General features: G+C 37.8%; 1 protein-coding gene across 4 annotated transcripts in view; it reads left to right on the top strand.

Annotated features, from left to right (window-relative positions):
* The window catches only part of LOC6038611 (FH1/FH2 domain-containing protein 1), a 180301-nt gene that overhangs the window by 143217 nt on the left and 14781 nt on the right, over window positions 1–22303 (top strand). For 3 of the 4 annotated variants that reach the window (XR_005278157.1, XM_038259309.1, XM_038259311.1), the window contains 5 exons: window positions 9813–10221; window positions 12675–13381; window positions 13527–14156; window positions 14993–15624; window positions 18522–18668. Coding sequence is in view for 3 of the 4 variants with exons in the window: in XM_038259309.1 (XP_038115237.1) it covers window positions 9813–10221; window positions 12675–13381; window positions 13527–14156; window positions 14993–15624; window positions 18522–18668 (2525 nt within the window). In the remaining variant the exon portion in view is untranslated. Of the gene's footprint in view, window positions 1–9812; window positions 10222–12674; window positions 13382–13526; window positions 14157–14992; window positions 15625–18521; window positions 18670–22303 lie in introns of all 4 variants that reach the window. The other variant, XM_038259310.1, reaches the window with a different exon arrangement.

Raw genomic sequence — 22303 nt, 5'->3', positions numbered from 1 at the left:
AACATAGGTCATTCTTAAGAGCTCATATCGTTAGTTTGAGTTGCCAGAAACTGCCAGATATTTTTTGCTTAGTTATGAAGGAAAATGAAACAAGTACCATGTTTAAGTTTAAATTTTAAATTAGATAAGATTAAGCAATTGTGTTTATTCGTATCGAACGAATTGTCTTTTGAAAATCTGGGAAAAAACTCACAATTCAAATGCTTCTTGAATCAAATGAACTTGAACTTTTTTCCAACATTTTTCTTCCGCAATCCGTCGTCGGAGTTTTTCCTTTGTCGCCACAAACATCTCCCAGTCAGCCACACAGCCAATGCATTTGCGGAAGGTACTTTTGCAGTTATGTCCAAGCAAAAAAACCTGCAAGAAAAAAACACGCCTGAAGAAGAAAGTACACAATATTTATTGAACTTATGGATAACGAGATTGTTTGTTTATTTGCTCGTTTTGCTGTGTAGCAGTTCGAAGACACGCTCGACTCCGTGCTGAAGTGTTGTGCTATCCATTTCCTACAGTGAGAGAGCAGAACAAGTACACACTTCTTTTTTGCTTAAAAGCTTTCCTTTCTTCGATTGGATCTCCGATGCTTCAGGAGGTTCTGTCTGGACGGGGTCTATCTGAACCCGAAGAAAGAGAGGGGACACAAAATATGACTGCAGTTTCGTCAAATGCCATTTTGATGGCTCCAAATGGCATCGCAAACCAGAGTCAAAGTTGTGCAAATCCTTGTTTTGTTTCGGAAAATGCCCCTTTGTGTTGTGTTGCGAAAGCTGCTTCACATTCTTCACGAACACAGCTCACAAATTTGCGAGCTTTTCGTGACTTTCCCTCCGGCTCGGATTAGAGACATCAGCCTCCAGAGCATCCTCTGCGCTCGGTGAATGAGTATGTTTCTTTTATTAATTGCTACATTTTTGCAACGTTTTCTACTTTGCCCATCGTGTTTTTCTCCCTTTTTATTCCTCAAAGTTGCGACCAGTGTCGTTTTTCTTTCGTGCTTCCTGTCCTCGGTAGGAAAAGTTCTCTGGAAAATTGACATTAAATTAAAAATATCTTCAAAATTAATTCAAAATTTGTGTCAATTGAGATTGCTGTAGATCAATAATCACAAACTTTATCTTGAGCTTTTTAGTATTTCATATGTAAAAATGCTTGAGGAATACATTGAAAACATAATTTAAAAAATATCAAAAGAGGTTTTGTACTAAAATGTAATTTTATCCTCACAAATCCACAATTTTATTTCCAGAGAACTGCTCAACCAAAGTGGCCAAGACTTTTCCTCTGGCCGCGTGTCGTGCCGTGCTGGTTTTATGTCACGAGCTTCATAAAAATGTGGTTTATTGCATTCTGCGGCAGCAGCCTCCGACTTCAGTGCAACGCTGGTTGTTGGTTTGGCTGGCTGGTGACACTTTCTTCGAGTTCCGTGCCAACTTCCACGGTTTTCAGCGATAGTTTGCCGTTGTGCTGTTTTGACACAAATGTATTTTAAATTTTGTAATTTTGCAAGTCTTCACATTAATTTGGCACTGTCTTCGTCATGGTTTGCGAAGTTTTGCCAGGTCGTCACACGTCGAAAGCTCGCCGGGGTGTGCTTGTGCTATAACATCGTAACTCAGTGGAGTCTGTTACGGTGTCACTTTGTTGGAAGTTCATTTTGGACCTTTATGAAAATTTACACCCAAAATTCCAAGTCGAGAGAATCTTTCCCTCAAAATTTATTGAGGGCTCAGCGCCAAAATCGAGAGAAAAATGCTACCAACTCACACCACCATAACAAATATGTTCATTTGTTATTGAAACAATTAATCTCCAACAAGTGTCATACATCGACATCTGACAACTCCTTGTTCACCAAGCTGTGGTGGCCGAGGCAGTTAAGTCATTGGGTTAGAATGTCAAAGGTCTCTGGTTCGATTTCCGTAGTCGATACTTTTGGTTTTTTGTTTTGACAGATGAACTTTTTTTTGCCCAGTTTTGGGTGTACAGTTCAAAACTTTAAATCAATTTCATTTAAAGCATGACCTAGTATAACACATTAAACTAGTCAGCAGTCCAGCCATCACTCAAAATCGATCGAAAGCGACAACATTCCTCCCCCTCCCTTGGTGGCACACATGGCCAAGGTTATGTCGGGGATCGATATGTCTTCATAATTCCCAAATGAGACAACAAACCATGTGTGAAGCCCCCCCTGGGGAGTCACCACCAGCAGTTCCTGCCCTACACCTTTACCTGGTCCAGTGGCCTCTGCTGGTGATTGGATTACAACTTGTTTTTTTAGAGGTTGTCCATGTCGACGACGTCAGCCCGAAAAGCGATCGATGGACGTACGAGGGAAAAGGGTTCGCAGTCGGGCGGGACAAAATCGTTTTATTTTTAGGTTGTAATTAAATCGCTCCAGCCGGCACTTGGGAGGCTTCTGATGGCCTGTGGTGTAGCCTTTTAAGGCGGGAGGTGGTCGCTTGCGTTGAGCGCCAGGCAGGTTCCCGTAAGGGTTGGCTTTGGGTGCTGTATTGTGCTCAAAATACAATTTGAACACCATTTTTTGAGAAGTTTTATGAACATAACATTTCTATGTAAAATAATAGGATAATTCTCCGCCAACTCTCACAGCAGTTACCCGACCTTTCTTCGATTTCCGCGAAAATTTGCTCAAGTGGGAAATTCGATCATTTTTTTTTTTGACGTAGACTACGTCTTTGTCGAAGGTACTGGGGTGCCATTCCAAAGATATGACAAAAAATCGATATTTTGACAAATTGGATCAATTTTGAGGGCAGATTCGGATTCAGCGAGCAAAATTAAATGAAAAAAAAAAGTTGGACATTTTTTGAATTTCGTTAGGGTGGTCCCATACACAAAACCAGACATTTTCAAATAAAGTTATCTCGAGTTCAAAGAAAAATACATCTGAGATTTTTACAGCGTTTATAGAGTGGCAATGCAATGTGGCGCTAAAAATTTGACCTGTGCTTTTTTGAGTTATTTAAGTTTTAAATTTGCATTTTTTGCCATAAAATGGCTTTAACTTTCGACCCTTAAATCCAAATTGACATGTCAAAAAATAAAAAAAATGTTTTAGAGTCCTAAAAGTGGCCTGATCTTCACTTTTCTCTAAAACATTACCCTGAATTACTACGGTAAAAAAACTTTTTTTTTTAAGGATCGCGATCGCTCAGATGCTTTCTTTAAATTTGGTCGTATAGGCGTAGGTTGCTAGATGAAATGTTGATGTTTTCGATAAAGTTGCTTGGATTGGCAAGATCTACAACTTTCCAGAAGACAAAAAAAAAATCCCAACCATATTCTTGTAAAGGAAAATTTCGAAATTCACCCTGATCGTGAATCACCTTAATTTTCAACCAAACCAAAAGTTGCCCATTTATATTTGCAACAACTCTTCTGAAGACTTGGTGCTCCAAAACTTAACCATTTTTTCGGAGAATCAATTTTCCACTTGATTTTGCGATCTAGACCTGTGCAATGGTATAAATATTTGAAAAAAAAGTGTTTTAAGAGCGAGTTTTTCACCAATGTGTAACAGGTCGTATCGAGGTGCTCTGATTTGGATGAATCTTTCAGCGTTTGTTTGTCTATACATGAGATGAACTCATGCCAAATATGAGCCCTCTACGACAAAGGGAAGTGGGGTAAAACGGGCATTTAAGTTTGAGGTCCAAAAAACATGAAAAATCTCAAAATTGCTCCCATTTCCGTAAAACTTCATCAATTCCAACTCTCTTAGATGCATTCGAAAGGTCTTTTGAAGCACTTCAAAATGTGCCATAGACATCCAGGATTAGCTCGACTTTTTCTCTTAGCTTTTGCAAATTACTGTCAAAAATGGATTTTTTTGAAACCCTTATATCTTTTTGCAACAGCCTCCAACACCCATACTCCTATAGGTCAAAAGTTCGGAAATTTCATGAACTATAAGCCTACGGTGTTAACTTTTTGGCCAATCGCAGTTTTTCTCATAGTTTTTTGATTTTTCTAGAACAAACATTTTACAACGTTAGTTTTTGCCCTGTAGGCCAAGAAGACGGCACTTTTTGGTCTCAATTTTGTCACATTCGGAATCCTCGGACAATTTCACGTCAGTTAGAAGTATTGGAGTTGTAAATTTGATTTGAAAAATAATTATATAAAACATTTTTGAAAAAAGAAATAGATCTTATTTACCCTATGATCAATACGTCAATTGCTGTATCAAGTAGGCGGAAACCTGTTTTACCCCTAATCCAACAAATTGTTAAAAAATATTTTAATTCATTCTAAATGGCAATTTTTCCAATCAAATTTACAACTCCAATACTTCTAACTTACGTGAAATTGTCCGAGGATTCCGAATATGACAAAATTGAGACCAAAAAGTGCCGTCTTCTTCGCCTACAGGGCAAAAACTAACGTTGTAAAATGTTTATTCTGGAAAAATCGAAAAACTATGAGAAAAACTGCGATTGGCCAAAAAGTTATTACCGTAGGCTTATAGTCCATGTAATTACTTATCTTTTGACCTATAGGAGTATGGGTGTTGGAAGCTGTTGCAAAAAGATATAAGGGTTTCAAAAAAATCCATTTTTGACAGTAATTTCCAAAAGCTAAGAGAAAAAGTCGAACCAATCCTGGATGTCTATGGCACATTTTGAAGTGCTTCAAAAGACCTTTCGAATGCATCTAAGAGAGTTGGAATTGATAAAGTTTTACGGAAATGGGAGCAATTTTGAGATTTTTCATGTTTTTTCGACCTCAAACTTAAATGCCCGTTTTACCCCACTTCCCTTTGTCGTAGATGGCTCATATTTGGCATGAGTTCATCTCATGTATAGACAAACAAACGCTGAAAGTTTCATCCAAATTGGAGCATCTCGATACGACCTCTAGAACAAACTGAGCAATATTTACAAATACTGCCTCTTAAAATGCATTTTATACCAACCTAGTTATTTTGAAATCATTAGCTTCAAATGTATCTTAGTTTTAATGAAATCAAAATATTTTTTTCAAGCCCAAAAATGCTAAATTTGTTTTTGATGCAGGAAAATGTATTTCAAATTGTTTTCAATTGAGTAAACTTCGAATACCATAAAATTTTTGAAATTTTTGTTGCTCCTTGATTTTTTAGGCCGATTTTGAAGGGAGTGGCCAATTTTGAAAAATATTTACCACGGCCTTATTTGTTTTTAATAAAACTATGTTTCGAGAAAAAATATTGTTTTGTGGTTTTGTACATCGAAGTTTTACAAATAATCTAAATATTTTTAAACGGATTCAATTATACTACCTAAATGTAACTCCACAGATAAATGCTTTTTAAATTGTTTTAAGTTTATTGCAAGTAAATTTTTTAAGTTAAAAAAATATGTTGTTTACCCCTGATTTTTCGGAGGGCATCATACACTTTGAATAATACAATATATTTGCAATGGCTTTTTGTTGTTTTTTTACTCACTTTTTCTGAACTAAATGTAAAATTCAACAAGTTCAATTACCAAATATTTCAAAGCACCAAATCATCGCCAACGCTGTTCCTTTAAAAGTAATTCCCACCACCTTCCAATGATCATAACTGTCGGCTCTCGTTAGGCGCGAATTTCACTTTCATTCCAGCAGCGGCAGCAGCAGCATCAAAAGTAGACTAGTAGCAGACTGCTACCGCGGCGTCCAACTCCCCCGTGTCATGATTTGGTGCAAAAAGTGGGAAGGTTCTCTCCTCTTCCACACTGCCAAGTTCAGGATCAGGTTTGAAAACGACCGACTTTTCCCTGCTGCTGCTGCTCGTTTAGGGTGAAAAGGAAGTGGTGCGGGGAGGGGAAAATCAAATAAATTCGATAAATGAGATGCCAAAGTTCAATTGATTATAAGTCTCCTTTCTATCGCCATTTTTGCATCTCTTTTTGTGTTCCAGATGGGCCAAACCCAGCCCCTTATAACCTTCCCCGATTCAGCTGGAATGCCTAACAATGGGGAAACAGCAGCTTCCTCGCCTTTTTTTTCGTCGAACCGTCACAAGCAATCTGCCATTAAATTTCATTATCATGCTGATCGGCAAAATTATTTCAATCTTTATTCAATATAGTTAAATTTTCATGCCTTCGTGCTCTGCTTTTTTTTCTTCTTCTTCAGGCACTTTCGCCTTCTACCTTGACCTCTCTTAAATTGCGGGGGAGTTATCGACCTCACCCACAACTTCCCCTCCCATTTCCACCACCCACCCCCAAGAGAGACAGACCATCACCGGTGAAGCTTTCCGATTGAAGAAAGTTTAAATAGGAAAACAGCAATCTTTCACCAGCTGCTGCTCGACCAATTTGGCCGCGGTCATTAGATCACGAATTTCGGGTTGGGAGGTGTTTTTTTCCTCTTCTCCGGGGTGATTTGAGGTGCGATGGTGAAAAAAGTGAAACTATAATCAGCGCCAGCCGGAAAGATTTGCTGGAACTTAATTGGCTCCTTCGGAGTCACTAATTTTATGGCTCGATTAGGGGGGAGTGTTCGAAGGAGGAGGACAAACTAAGTTTGTGGGCGTTTTGAGGTAAAAGAATGCTGAGTAGGTGGTAGCTAAATGGTGTTCATAATAGGCGCCATAAATGACTCGTGAATCAGTTCGATGAATGTATGTTTTAAAAATTGCAAATAAAAGAATTCTTAGTTTGTGAAAAACCTTACTTAAATTAAAAACATAAGATTGATTGATTGAGCATTGTAAGATGCACAAAATAGCGTTCTAAACTCAATTAGACTCAAAATGCACGTACGACAACTTAGCATGACAGCGACGATTTAAGCAACAAGCAGCAAAAGTGATGGGTTACGATCTGTTACGATGTTCTGGTTGGCCTTTTAAGCTGTTGTATCTCGCATATACGCCTTCTACGATTAAATTTAGAGAAAGCATCTAAGCAAAGCTTCAAAAATAAGTTTTTTGCAATTCCGTTGTGAAACTAATAACTTTTCCTGGCATTCTCGCATGACGGAAAGGCCTACTTTTATCCAATAAATAAAAGAATCGAAAAGTAATACTTTTCGATACAAGTGCTGAAAAGTTCAACTTTTTAGTACTATTTATTGTCGTATTTATCGAACTCGGTAAACCTCGTTGGATAAATCTACGACTCGTGCTAAAAAAATCTTAGTTTTGCAACTTATTGCATAAACTACTATTTTGCAATTCCGTCGTGAAACTACTTGATTTTCCTGTCATTCTTGAACGACGCATTAGTATCGAAAAGTAACATTTTTCAATATATTTTTTTTTATTTGAACGGTGAAGTTACTCAACACATGGATGTTTGACATAAAATTACATTCAAAGAGCGTTTGTCGGAATTGTGAAAAAAAAGCTCGTATAATGTACGACTCGTGCTGAAAAAATCTTCTTTTTGCAACTTGTTGCATGAACTACTATTTTGAACGTAGCAATTCAGGGTTAAAGCTAAGAACAAGATTATCCATTCGACGCAGTGGTGGACGCAAAACATTGCGCCAGTTCAATTTCTCCAAGATCTGTCAGTCTGACAATTAATTTTTCTGTTGCTTATATTTCCTGAACCACTTTTGGTATATTTTTTCTGATTATAAAAATCTATAAATTGACTTAGTGCCAATCAAATCTGGATAAAGAGATATACGCGAAACTTCGTTCAGCCTTTCTCGTATCAGACGTACACAGTAAAAAAATCATGGTATTATTACATCTGGGAATGAGTACATATTTTATGTCAGAAAAAAAGTGCAATTTTACCACTGAAAATGTATAATTTTACCACTTATCTGAAGCTATTTCACTTTTCAGTCTGAATGGAGGTACAATTACAACAAAAAAGAGGTAATATTCAACCTTCCAAAATTACACCTTCCAAATTTATACATTTTTTTACTGTGTACTTTGCCAGATAAAATGTTGATGCCTTCGTCAAAGTTGCTTGGAATGGCAAGCCCAACCAGTTTTTGGAAGACAAAAAAATCTTTAAAATATTGATAAAAAGTTAGAATTTCAAAAACACCCTAATCGTGAACCACCCTAAATTTCAACAAAGCTAAAAGATGTCCCTTCCAATTTGCAACAACTCTTTTGAAGACACAAATAAAGCTCCAGAATGGCATCATTTTTCGGAAAATCAATTGTCCACTTAATTTTGCGATCAGGACCTCTGAAAAATATAATGCAATAGTTTCCGGCCCAAATATTTGGTCCGCAGTGCCAAAAGGTTCGGCTTACCTGACCAAACAAACTTTTTGACAGTTTGCCTGCTATGTTTGTTTGCTTGTTTGTTTGCAGAAACGTCAGCCTGCATACACTTGGCAATATTGTTTGTGATATTGTTTGAAAACTATCCAACACAAAAAAGTGCGAGTTTGTTTGTTTATTTGCCATAGTCTAATACCTCCTTGAGCGACTTATAAAATTCATCTAATAATAGATGAAACATTGAAAGCTTTCACATGAAAAAATCGAACAACAACTTTTTGGACCACTCACCTTCCCAAATATTCGTCCAACTCCAAACGAAACTTACACGAAACACCGTCTCTAAGTGAAGAAAAAATAAAACGAGAAAAATTGTCAATCGAGCTGAAATCGGATACCCCCTCTCTTTTCGACACCCATGGATTTCTCCTAGCCCGAAACCGTCGACCTTGTCGTAACATTTTCTCTCAGCAAAACTTCTTTTTTATTTCTATCAAAAGATAAACAATGTCAAAAGAAGGAAGTCACCCTCCCACTATTTCCTTTCGCACAATTGCCCTCGGGTGACGTTTTTCATTGTCCTCGCCGGTTTCCTTTGAGCTGAGCTTTTCCTGGATCTGTTTCCTAGTCGGGAAGGTCGCTCTGAACACGCGAAAGAAGCTTCTCACAAGGTTCAATCATGTGCACTTGAGTTTGCAGAATCTCAGTTCAAGCAACACGTGACTCCGGATTCAAATTTGGCCGCGGGCAATCCTTTCTCTTTCATCGCGATGGTGATGGAGGTGGCACACGTTGCATCAGGCGCCAGCAGCAGCCGTGGCCACTAGAGAGACAAACGATCCCAATGTTGGCGGAATGACATTACGGAAGAGCCTGCGAGGGACCGGTCGCGTAATGGTCTTGCGTTTCGTTGCCAATCAGGGTGATGGATGGGAGTTTGTGCAGCGACTTCTTCTCCGGGTGCAGTGTTTTGGTGCATTTTGGATTTGAGAGAATCGTTGGGATGATTTTTAAGGACACGAATTTTCTACGCGAATCTAACCTTTGGAAAAGTTTGGGCGAGAAATTATGAAAACAAAATTAGCTTTACAAAAAAAAAACAATATTTGGCAAACAATCAGAACAGTTTTGCGAAACGTGTTTCAGTTTGGCAATTTTAAAGGTTATCTTCCCTCCAAATTCTCCACGCCACTGCTCCACCACTGCGCGTCTGGAAGGTAATCGCCGGAAAAAGTTTTCCCGCCCCCCTCGGGAGTAGAAGCGAAAAGGTCCTGGCCCCAAAAAGTTTTCCTCCACTTTTGTTTCCCTTTTTCGCTCACTCGAGCCTTGTTCCCTCTTAAATGGCCTGGTTGGGTTGATTGTTTGTCGTTCTCAATAGCAATTCGATGCGGGGGATTTTCTCTCTGATAGAATTGCTGTTGTTCCAATTGTTTGTATCGTGTTGGGGCAGAGGCTTTTTCCATTTTGACAAGGCTTATCTCCTCGGGTGTGTGTATGTGGTTTAGGGTAGAGCCTCGATGGGAAAAGTCCTCGACAGCTGACAGAATAATATTTGCTGGGTTGATCTAGGTCGGAGATTAACCTTTATTTCGTTTTTTTCTTCTTTGTTATTTTCCAGAAAAACTCCTCTCCTGCGATGGCCGTGAGCTGCGGAGGGCGCTCTTCTCGCTGAAGCAGATCTTCCAGGAGGACAAAGACCTGGTGCATGGCTTCGTGGCGCTCGGCGGGCTAAACTGCCTGGTGCAGATCGGAAACGAGGCCGACCAGAACTACCAGAACTACATCCTGCGGGCCCTGGGCCAGGTCATGCTGTACGTGGATGGGATGAACGGGGTCATGAAGCATTCGCCCACGATCCAGTGGCTGTACTCGTTGATTGCGTCCAAGTACCGGCTAGTGGTCAAGACGGCCCTCAAGCTGCTGCTGGTGTTTGTCGAGTACTGCGAGGGCAACTGCTACCTCATGGTCAGCGGCATTCGGTTCGTCGATACGGCCCGCGGGGTGGTGCCCTGGAATAACATTATGAAGTAAGTGTAATTGACTTTGCTAAAATTAATTTTAAATAAATGTTTACAATTAACAAAGTTAAATATCTAAAAGGTCCAAGAAGCTAAAGATCGAAGCTACCAAGGTTGTTAACGATAAAATTATTTAGGTTCTATAACGATAACAATAATCTAGTCTAATCAATTCTATCGGCGATAATTTAATCGAAAAATAAATCACAAAATACCCTATTTTCTCGAAAATACTCAATTTTTTTATAATTCGCAATATGGGTGTCAAACGATACGAAATTTTGCATGCATTTTCACTGTGTTAGGGTATTATTATTTTCTTTTTGATAGTATAATTAGTATCAAAGTATAAATACTACAAAAAAACACAAAATACCGTATTTTTTTGAAAGTACAGTCCAGACTCGATAATCATACCTAAGATCAACCATAAAAAATAAGACATTTTTTTTCGTGATTCGATTATCCGAAGATTCATTATCCGAACTAAAATTTTTCCGAGGCCTTCGAATAATCGAGTCTGGGCCGAGGTATCAAATTTGTATTAAATGATGCAAAAATTTGGTATGCTTTTTCACTGTTATAGTATTTTTGGAATTAAATGTTCTAGTTTTCTAGTTAGTATTTTTGTCAAAAAATACTCAAATCTTCACAAATACCGTATCAAACGATTCGAAATTCTGCATGCATTTTCACTGTTTTTGTTTTTTGAATAAAATACTAAATTTTTCAAAAAATCGGTATTTTTTAAAGTACTGATAATTTAATAAGTGAAATTGTGTTTGCATTAACAGTTTTAGAGATTTTAAGAATAAAACATTTGTAGTAAAATAATGCGGTTGAGAACTTCGCTTTGTATCAAACCCATGTTGTAAATGATGAAAATTCAAGTATTTTCAAAAAAAAATATTTTGTGATTTTTTTTTTCATAAAAATCAATTTTGTGAAAATTTTAGTATTTAACAAAAACATTCTAATAAAAAAAAATTATGAAAAGTTGAGTATTTTCGAAAAATACGGTATTTTGTGAAAATTACAGTATTTTTGAAAAAATAATGCGATATTTTGTGAAAACTTGTGATAATACTCGCAAAATTTCAAATTGTATTGCAAATACTCAATACAATACGGTATTTTGTGAAAATTTTAGCATTTCATTCAAAAAACTCTAACACAGTGAAAATACTGACAAAATTTCAAATCGTTTGATATCCATATTGCAAATTATGAAAATTTGAGTATTTTCCAAAAAAATGCGTTATTTTGTTAATATTTAGTATTTTTTTTTAAATATACGGTGTCTTGTACAAAGTGGCGTTAACATTATTTTATGATTTTTTATTTATTTATACTTTGAAACTTGAGTTTTTTTACTGATAAAACTCTAAACAGTGAAATTGCACGCAAAATTTCAAATCGTTTGATAGCCATATTGCAAATTAGATTTTATGAAAATTTGGTTATTTTATTAAAAAAATCTAAAACAGTGAACATCCAATTTCAAAGCGTTTATTGCAAATTATGAATATTTTAGTACCGTAATCTGGGGTGAATCGGGACTACAGTCTGAATAGGGACAGCAGTTTTTAAAGCACTTAAAGCTTTTAAATTCGGAAATGGATGCACACATTTTGTTGGCCTGAGTCAGTTCTTATCGAAACCAACCAGAAAAATCAAAATATTGTGCTCCAACATGGTTAAAACTGCTGTCCCAATTCGCCCCATGTGTCCCGATTGACCCCAGTTTTGGTAGCTTAAAAAAATGCGGTATTTTGTTGAAAATTTTAGTATTCATTTAAAAGCTCCATAAAAGTGAAAAAGCATACAACATTTTGCTTCACTTTCGTATCAAACCCATGTTGCAAATTATGAAATTTGAGAATTTTTGAAAAAAATGCGGTATTTGATGAAAATGTGGTATTTTGTGAAAAATACAGCATTTAATTTCTAAAATACTAGAACAGTGAAAAAGCATACAAAATTTCGCTTCGTTTGATACCCTTTCAAAAAATTCAGTATTTTGTGATTTTTATGATTTTTGACTTTAAAACTTACCATATTATAAAAAAATACTCTAAAACAGCTAAATTACATGCAAAATTTGATATTGCGAATTATAAAAAATATGAATTTTCGAGAAAATACGGTATTTTGTGATATTATCAAAAAAATATTTTCTAAGAGAAAGCTTTGAAAAATCAACAAGATTTGGTTGGATTAAGTCAATTTTAGAAATATATTAAAAATAAGTTATCGTCCGCTATCGTTGATAAAATTATCGCCGATAGAATCATCTGAATAACGATAACGGTGATTCTCTCGTTATCGTCCCGACAATATCGATAGAATCATCGTTATCGTTATCGAACCTCGATAATTTTATCGTTTACAACCTTGATGGATACATTTAATGTTTTAACATAATCATTATTAAATCTAAAAAATAATTCTGTTTTCTCCAGACTCCTCAAAGACTACGAAAACGCCGACACCGAGCTGCTCATCTACGCGACCTCGCTGATCAACAAGACCCTTTCGGGCCTCAGCGACCAGGACAGCTTCTACGACGAGAGCGACTTCCTGGAGCAGCAGGGCATGGAGGGCATCATCCAGCGGTACATGTCCCGGCCGGGCACCGACCTGGACCTGCTGGACCAGCTGCAGCTGTACGAAACGGTGCTGAGGTTCGAGGACGGCGAAACGGACGGGATTCGAATTCCGGACAATACGGTGCGCAAGACGCTGCGGTACAGGTCGAACGAAAACGACCGGCGGAAGTCACGCCGACACAGTACGGGAACGGCTCCGTCGGCTCAACCTCCACCGGTTCCACCGCCACCTCCGCCGTCACTGTTGATGTCCATGCCGCCGAGTATTCCGCCGCCGCCTCCACCTCCACTGCCTCCTCCGGTGGCCCCGGTCATGGTGTACGGCTCGTTACGGCAAGCCGTGCAGCAGCAAGCGCACGACGAGGACAGCTCGAGTTCGGCGAACTCGGCGGATCACAATCTTGGTGGGGGTGGTGGCTATCGGGACACTTCGCGTGATACTACCGGGGTAACGCCCGGTCTTCGGAGGAGACGCGAGCGGGCCGAACGGCAGAAGAGTTTCATGAGGGAACAGCAGGAACTGACCCAGTTCAAGGCGCAGGAGGAGACCAACGGTCACGGTAAGTTGCGTCGCAAACATGACCTAAAACGTCCGCTTCTCCACACCTAATCTCGCTGTCGTGTGAGATGAACGCCCCTCTTTTTTGTCACTAACCCTGCGTTCTTGTTTGCATTTCTGCGCTTTTGTGTGCCTTCCCCCTAAAGGTTACATCCTAACCCACACTCCAGCGCCAATCCAGCAACCCCAACCTCCAGTTCGACTGCGGAGCAACGGTACGGCCCGACTCTGCAACGCAACCATCAACGAGTACGAACCGACGACGACGACGACTTCGCCGCGCATTCCAAGCCTAACTCAGTCTGTGATCTATACTAAGCATAACACTAATAACCATAACCTCGGAGATCTTGGAGGTCGAACCTCGGATCACCACGCGGTCGAGTACAGGAACAGCAAGAACCTGCTGCTGAACGGTAAGCACAACGGAACCAACGGGCACTACAACGCCAACGGCAATGGGTACGGCAAGACGCTGGATCTGAACGGGAACATGCCGAACGGGAGGAGCATGACCAGCAGTCCGGAGGAGTTGGACGAGAACGAGAGTCCCAATATTAAGATGAATGGGAGCTATGGGGAGATCAACGGGTACGGGAGTACCAATGGGTATTTGAATGGGTATGGGGGTAAGCAGCAGAATCTGCAGAATGGGAAGGACCATGAACATCGGCAGCGTAATGGTGGGAGTGGTGGAGTCAACGGGTATGTCAACGGTAATGTAATGTCCAATGGAAGTCACGTGGAGCAGAATGGGAAGCAGGACTCGACGCAAGGTATGTTTATTGTGATTTTTTTTGTGTTGCTTCATTTGTTTCGTGGAAAATTTAATTGTTTTGTTTTCATGAAAAGTTGTTAATATCTACGTTTGCAAAAACATATATTTTTTAGAACTTTTTTTCTTTAATGACATTATGCAAACATCGAAACAAACGAGACCTTTCTAGGCTAAAGTCACGTTAATAAAATAAACAACAACATTCACAGAGTAACACAGAGTCACCACTGTCATTTGATTTTTGGTTCCACTTCGGGGTACATCGCAGGTACCAGCAAACCTTATGGAGCCAAACATTGAAATGACTTTTCTTCTGAAGGAGCTATTACACTACGGCAAACAAACAAACAAACTAGCCCTTTTTGACAGTGTGCCAGTTTGCTTGTTTTGCTTGTTTGCCTGGAACGTCATCCTGCATACATTTTGCCTTGTTTGCGAGTTTGCCGCAAACTGTCAAACACGAAAAAGTGCGAGTTTGTTTGTTTGCGGTAGTGTAATGACTCCTTGACTGTTTGCTCTGGGTTACTCTGTGGCCCATTGATTGTTACAAATTTCTAGAGTTTTTGTCTGTGATGTTTACATCACAGTGGTCTTGGCTGACTGCAAGTGTCAACATTGAGCATTTTCAATCTTGTTGGAAAGTAAAAAAAAACAAAAATATCATAGATAAAACATGTTCAAAAAGTTTGTTTGATGAAAGAGTATTGTTGAACGTTTAAGTCTCTTTAAAACTTTTCTATTATTTCCAGCAATATTTTTTTTCCAAATCATCCCGAAACTGTTGTATCTCTAACATGTATTTCTCTTTTCATTTCCACACAAACAAAAAATCAGTGGACTCCGACAACGAGGAAAAGAAGCTGATTCTGCAGCTCAAAAAAGACCACACCGTGAAGGACCTGACGCAGAAGCTGAGCAGCCTGCCGCTGAGCCCCCAGGAGGACAAATCGGCCCAGGCGAACCGCCAAATCGGCGACATGTCCGGCCTCATCTCCAAAGCCAAAGAGGGCCTGGCCAAGAGCAAAAGCAACAAGGACATTTCCCGCTCGCCCTCCGTCGACAGCGACATCAAGAAGCTGGCCACGGCCACGGCTGCGGAGCAGCAGAAAAAGTCCGAAAACGAACTCCACTGGGAGGAAATTATCAAAAACATGACCCGCAAGCTGAATCTGTGCGACCTGGACTTTACCGATCTCACCTCGGACGACGATAAGGACGTGCTGGCGCCGCGGGGCTTCGGCGGGGCCGTTCCTCCACCACCGCCACCAGCCGGCGGAATGATGATGCCGCCGCCCCCGAACATGATGATGGGCGCCGGTGGACGGGTCAACCCGATGGCGCCCCCGATGATATTCGCCAACGGTGGCGGTGGCCTGCTGATGAACCCGGCCGCCATGACCAACGGAATTGCCGGCAGCGTGGGTGACCTGAGCGGGATGAACACAATCAAGAAGAATAAAAAGACTGTGAGTATTGTGCTGGGAGTAGCAACGGGACCACGCGGGTATAAGTGTGAAGATGGCTATCGCGGAACGGGTTCATTTCCGCGTGGCGGCATGGTGTCGACTTGACTTAGAAAATGATTCTAAGCATTCAAACAATTTATTGATAAATGTAAGAAATGTTTGAATGTTTTCTAAACATAATTCTATCGCATAGATATTTTTCGATTTTAACCTTTTTTTATTTGAACAAACTTGGTTTTACCTGAACTGCCACTCGAAACATATTGTTTTTTGAGATGGCTAAATTAGTTTTTAAAATAAGCTTTCCGGGCCGAATGTTCGTTGGTGACATCAATTTCAACGAATCTGGCTTGTTTTTTTTTGCATCTTAAAGTTAACTTCTCGAGTAGTGACAGTCATCATTACGTATTTTCCATGATAAAACTAAATTTTCTATTTTATTTATTTATCATTTTAAATTTCCGGCACTTAGAATAATTTGTATTGACTCGCTTCATAAGCTGATATTTGAAAGTTTAATTTTGTTGGTGCTGAACTTTGTATTTTTTCGGATATTTTTGGAATTCTTCTTTTTACTCAGCTTCCCTTCACTTTTAGGGGACTTTGAAAATTTTGGCGAGATATGAAACATGACAAATTTTTTTAATTGCTCTTTCAGGACTCATTTCACGACAAGATTTTTAGTAGAGTTTTAAATATTTTCTGCAAAATTTTGGTGTTTTGGCAAAACTGCAGGCTATGATTAGGACTTTTTAAAAAATAGGTTTACGGAAAAGAAATTACCCTTTTTTAATTCGACATTTTATCATCAATTAAATTCACAAAATACGTATTTTGATATATTTAAAAGTTTTAGAGGACTTAAACAGGCATCTATTGCGCTTAATTTTAGGGTGGTGTGAAATCTGGTACATACTGGAGATATTTTTTTTCAAGTGATTTTTTTTGAAAAAAAAAATAAATTATTGTCAAACAAATTAAAAAAAGGAACTATAAGACGCAAGATGACCTTTCGACTGATTTGTATTTTTTCTAAGTGTTACTTAATAATCCCTAATTTTTGAAATTGCAATATCTCGGAAAAAAATGATATGATTTTTAATGTTAGAAAATCAAAACTTTTGTGAAATTTTCTGTTCTTTTACATAAAATCAATTTTAAAATTTTGAGACCACGATTTACAATTCAAAATGGTTTATGGTATATTGTAAAAAATAAGGGGTAGTTAGTTAACACTGGGAAAAACTAATTCTTTACATAATGTAAGCTTCAAAAGGCTTTTTTTCAGCAAACGGAAGTCCGATCTACAATATCAAAAAAAGGAAAATAGTAGGTTTTTTTTCGAATATTTTGTTTGCATGGTACCTTTTTCTTCTAGAAGTATTTTTAATTAAAAAAACTGAACATTTTTCGAAAAATTCCATCTTAAACTGAGTAAACTGTCCAAACTTGATTATCAGAAGTGTGAGAATATTCAAATCATGAACAAAACACAATTTTTTTTTGTTTTAACATCAAATTTGAGTTCTTCGACCCTATTTTAGCAAAATATTAATGGTTGATTGCTTATAGCAATTTTTGTAAATATTTCATCACCGCCATTTTGGCCGCCATCTTGGATCTTAATATTCTAAATTCTAAATAACTTTATAGTTGATTAGGTGTCATATCTTAGCTCGACAATAAATAATAAGGGACCATTCATAAACCACGTGGACACTTTAGGGGGTATGGCGATTGTCCACGATCCATACAAAAAGTTTTGTTTTGTATGGACAATTGTCCACGAGGGGGGGGGGGGGCAACAGATTACCAAAAATGTGTCCACGTTGTGTATGGATGGTCCCTAAGACAATGAAAAAAACATTTTTTTTCGTGATTCGATTATCTGAAGTGAAATTTCTCAAGACCTTCGGATAATCTAGGCTGGACTGTCACTTGAAATTTGTGCACTTTATGCAAAATGATTTCTGAATTTTATTTGACCATATTTTAGATTTTTTTCTAAAAATACAAATTTTTGTAGCTTTAGCGCAAAAGATGCCTTTTTTAGTCTCCTAAAACACATACAAATAATATATGTACCAGCGTTGGCATTCTCGCACCTTCGCGAGAAAAAAATCGTCTCTCTTGAGTTTTTGCTGCGAGTCCCGAGCTGCCGAGAGCAACTCGCCGATTGCCCGTTCTCCCCCCGCTCGCGAACGGGATAGCTCGCGAGAAAGCATTGTCCGCTCACGAGAAGTAAAACGAAAAAAAAAACAACGCAACTATTGAAGTTACACCACTTAACAATCGTTTCATTCGCATTTATAAACCTGATAAACAAATTGCTATCTTGGAATGAATGGCTTGCATGGGGCGCTCGCGAGATCTCACGGCGAGAGCGAGAACGCGAGAAAAAAGGCCAGCGCGAGAGAGGAGAGGAAAGGACTACATGTTCTCTCCCTTGCTCGCGATTGAGAAAAGCTTTCCATTTTCTCACTATTCCCCAACACTGATAACCAATGATGCAAAGTTTTGACAATTTTGACTTAAAGAATTCATGAACAATGTTTCATTCTAATAAAAAAATACGAGAAAGGTTAATTTACAAAAACGTAGCGAATTACGCAAAGGTGATGAGCATGCTTATGCATGAGATTTTACCATGGGATTTATCCTTAAAGTTGAAAAAGTGTATTTAAAAGTGTTAGCCCATTCAAATTGAGGAGTGCTATCAAATCTAATTGATATCGACACCATGATTTATCCCAGCAGCTGAATCGAAAAGCAATTTAACTTTTCCATTTTTCGCTCCCGCGTCCAGCGAGAGCCCGCGTGTTGCATTTTCCATTCTTTTTCCGGTGTGTGCTCTAACTTTGTTTCCAATTTCCCTCCCCCTTTGTCTCCTTCCCTAGGTAAAACTTTTCTGGAAGGAAGTACGCGAGGACATGATCCCGGCGACGATACACCGCACCATTTGGGACGAGCTGCCGGAGGCCAACGTGGACACCCAGAAGTTGGAGCATTTGTTCGAATCCAGAGCCAAAGATCTGATGACAAAGGTAAAATAAAAGTGGGAAATGGGACTGTTTCCTCTCTATTTGGTGGGAATTTTAACTGGGAAGAGAATAAAAAACGGAAAGGACATTTATCATTTGTTCCATTTTAGCAGAGGCCGTTTTTAACAGATTGCACCATTTGTTCATTCGGATTCACGACCTCGTTAGCACCAATCCTTTATAGAGTCATACAGCACACCGTAACTTTGCTAATAATCAAAGCTAGAGTTTATCACACATACACATGGGATTTGGTCTTGGCAATCACAGTGAACAGATATCATGGGATAAAGGATATCTGCTCTCTGAACTGTATCACGTAGTCATAACCCTAAATAATTTAACCAAAAACCAATATCGCTCACCAAAAATACGTGTCTGTTTCTTTCTTTCTGTGTTTTTTACTCTATTTCTGTAAATTGTCATCACAATCACAAAATTCAAATCTGCTCCCACCAACCTCATTCGTTTCCGGATCAAATCGTTTGTGTGGTGTACCTCTTTTGGGCTCAAATTACAAATTTCATCCCTTCATGTTCACATGTAACCAATCAAATCTACTACCACTAATAGGAGGTGAGTGTCTTTCGTACAAACGGTAGTTTTTCTCCCCCAACCTGTGTAGCGTGTTGTGAGTTTCTAGAATGTAGTCCTACCCTTTTCACTGTTCTTCTCTTATGTTGTATTCTGAACTTTTTCTTTTGGATCCAATTATCTGTTTGAAGTCCCCCTCTTTCTAACTATTTGTTTCTTTCCTTTCCACAACTTGTTGATAACAAACTCTCTTTTTTGTATTTTTATTTTTATTTGTCTTTTTACAATGATTGATTAATTTACTGAAAAAATGTGTTAACTTTATTGTTTTTCTGATAATATTGTGTGAATCCAATAAGTTCAATTTTTGTCTCATAATTGAAGGTGTAGATTTATTTGTTGCCACTTTGGTATTAGTGGTGTATGAGTGTGAATGTATTGCAACTGACGATTATTCTCTATCAAGCAAATTGTCGTGATAACACAATCTTGTCACTTCTATATACAGAGACGATCCATTACTCTGAATTCCGTTTCTCCGAATTTGTTCCTAAGTCTTTCAATTATCATTTTTTTAAAGTAAGTCTTTCAATTATTTCCAATGTTCCTATAACCAAGGGTCTTGATTTTCGGTTGAAAGATCGAAAATGATTCACTCATCGCCGAACGAATCTTCGCCGACAGGAGCGCACAACCATTCGCGAATGAACACGATTCGCCAGCTGCCAGCGGCTTGGTCAATCGCTTTACCCAGCGATACAAATACTTCGTGAATTTCTTTGCCTACTCCGTCCGTCGACCCGAGTCACACGCGAATATGCTCATTGTTTTATTGTTTTATTGCTCAGAGAGGAGATAATCTAATAAAATACCAGTGCGACGCTCTTTTGGCCCGCTTTACCACAGTTTGCCGTCGATTAGAATTTGGCATGGTGGAAATTGCTGCCAAATGTGTCCTTGATGTTTTTAAGAAATTTTTATGTGATCAAAGTAGAGCCGATCGCAAACTGATTTGAGTCAGCGACTTTTTTTTTAATTTTTACTACATACAATCATTTGTTTTTAATTAAGCAATTTAAAATTCTTTAAAACTATAAAAAAGTTATTTAGGTTTTTTATTTATTGGAAATATTTCATTATGAATAAAATTTATTTTGAAATTTATGTTCAAATATTGTTCATGTTTGCGATAGCAAAGAACGCTACAAAATAAAATTAAACTCATTTTAAGAAATGGAAATTTGTTGATATCTCAAATTTGTTGATATTTGATAATTTGAAATAAATTAAGTGTGAAGACTCAAATGAAATTATGTTTTTTTACTCATCAAAAACTAACCAAACTTCTTACGATTTGTTAAATAATCTCAAGACAAATCTATTGCTTCGTTATTCTGATTTATAATTTATTTCATAATAAATAATAAAAATAATAATGTTGCAATTAATATTTGAGATCAGTATTTTCTAATTGAATCAGTGAAATTAAATTAACAACCTTTTTATCCATTTCCAGCGTCTACATTTCATTTTCTATAAACTTATAAAAAATGGTATTTTGTTTCTTGAGTCAAAAATTAAGAGAAAAATTACTATTTCATCAAATTGCTAAATATGTTTATCTCTGTTAATGTTTAATTATCCGTTCCTTTATTTTAAGCTTTTGCATGACCCAACTTGTATCCACTTTGGTAAACATTTTTGTTATCAAATATGTTTATATTTCAGCTCCACCCCTGCTTAGAGTCGAACAAACAATTTTTTTCTCCAATTTGTTTAAAAACTATTTAATCAATGCTGAAATTATGATCGAAATATTGTACTTATGCTTCAGTGTTGACAATTTGTTTTCAAGATAAAACATAAACATACAAATCGTCAGATTTACGAACAAGGTTGGCAGGTAAATCTCCAGATTTCAGACTTTGAAATGTTTTGCCCATTTTTAGGTTTTCATCCGATTTTGAATTGTTTTTGATCCTGAATGGTGGTGCCAATAACACAATTCTTGAATGAATTCAAGAATAATTCATGAATAATTCATGAATTCACTCGATAATGACATTTGAGAAAGGCGTAAGTGCTTTAAATATTTTTGTATTTCGTAATTTAAACGTTTCTGTGTCTCGAAGCCGTTGCATCGTATCAAATTGGACTAGCTTTCCGGTAAAAATATTCACGAGATAAAAATATCATGTCTATCAAAATCCATAAAAAAGCGGTCAAATCCCTATTTTTTCAACATTTTTTTAAAACTACTGTGTCTTTACATGAATTGAACTTAGGACAATGGTCAATATGGAGACTTTTTTGTAAAATTGTCCGGAGAACTGATTCCCATTATCAGTTTTTTTAAATGTCTCAATATCGTTTTTTTTTAAATGACCAGTTTTCGAAAAAAAGTTTTAGTAAATTATTTTTGTATTTTTCAGGGAGATACATACCACCCTGCATTTTTCTAATCTAATCTAATCTAACCCTAGCGCAGCCAGTCTTTCGAGGGCATCCTAGAGAATGCCTTAGGTTGATTGACGCCTAGCATCTTCTTGTCATTATCAACATTTGCAGTGCGCCATTGCATTAACATGCATTGAAACATCACAAACGTCGAAACGGCCAGGCCAACTGCGTAAAGTTCACCGCAAAGATGATTCGTTGAATTGGATTGAGTTTGAACACGAATGTTCAAACAGCAATACATTTCTGAATCTACAGGGGAGGAAGAAACGTGGGGATCCCCCGCTCACGTTCCTGTTTATTTAGGCAATTAATCGTTGGGAGCCACCATGCTAAGAAGTTTTGGTGCTCCGGGACCCTCGAGGATGGGACATCGTATTTCCACAAATGCCCTGGACACTATTTGCCGTGGTTATAGCGCCACAACTCGCTCTCTGTTGGTAGAGAAAGTGAAATTTATTAAAAAGTAATAACATAGATCACCAATTCTGGTGATTTCAAAAATTTAATGAAATTTTAAAAATAACTATTTATTTTTATTTGTTTTTTACATGTGTGCACATGTAGTAATTATACAATGCAAAAAAATAAATAAATAAAATAAAATGCAGACTCACCTTTAACATTGCAGACTTTTAACATCTGAA

The sequence above is a fragment of the Culex quinquefasciatus genome, chromosome 3 (genome assembly GCF_015732765.1).
Source record: "Culex quinquefasciatus strain JHB chromosome 3, VPISU_Cqui_1.0_pri_paternal, whole genome shotgun sequence".
NCBI lineage: Eukaryota > Metazoa > Arthropoda > Insecta > Diptera > Culicidae > Culex > Culex quinquefasciatus.
This window is presented reverse-complemented; position numbering and strand designations above follow the sequence as displayed.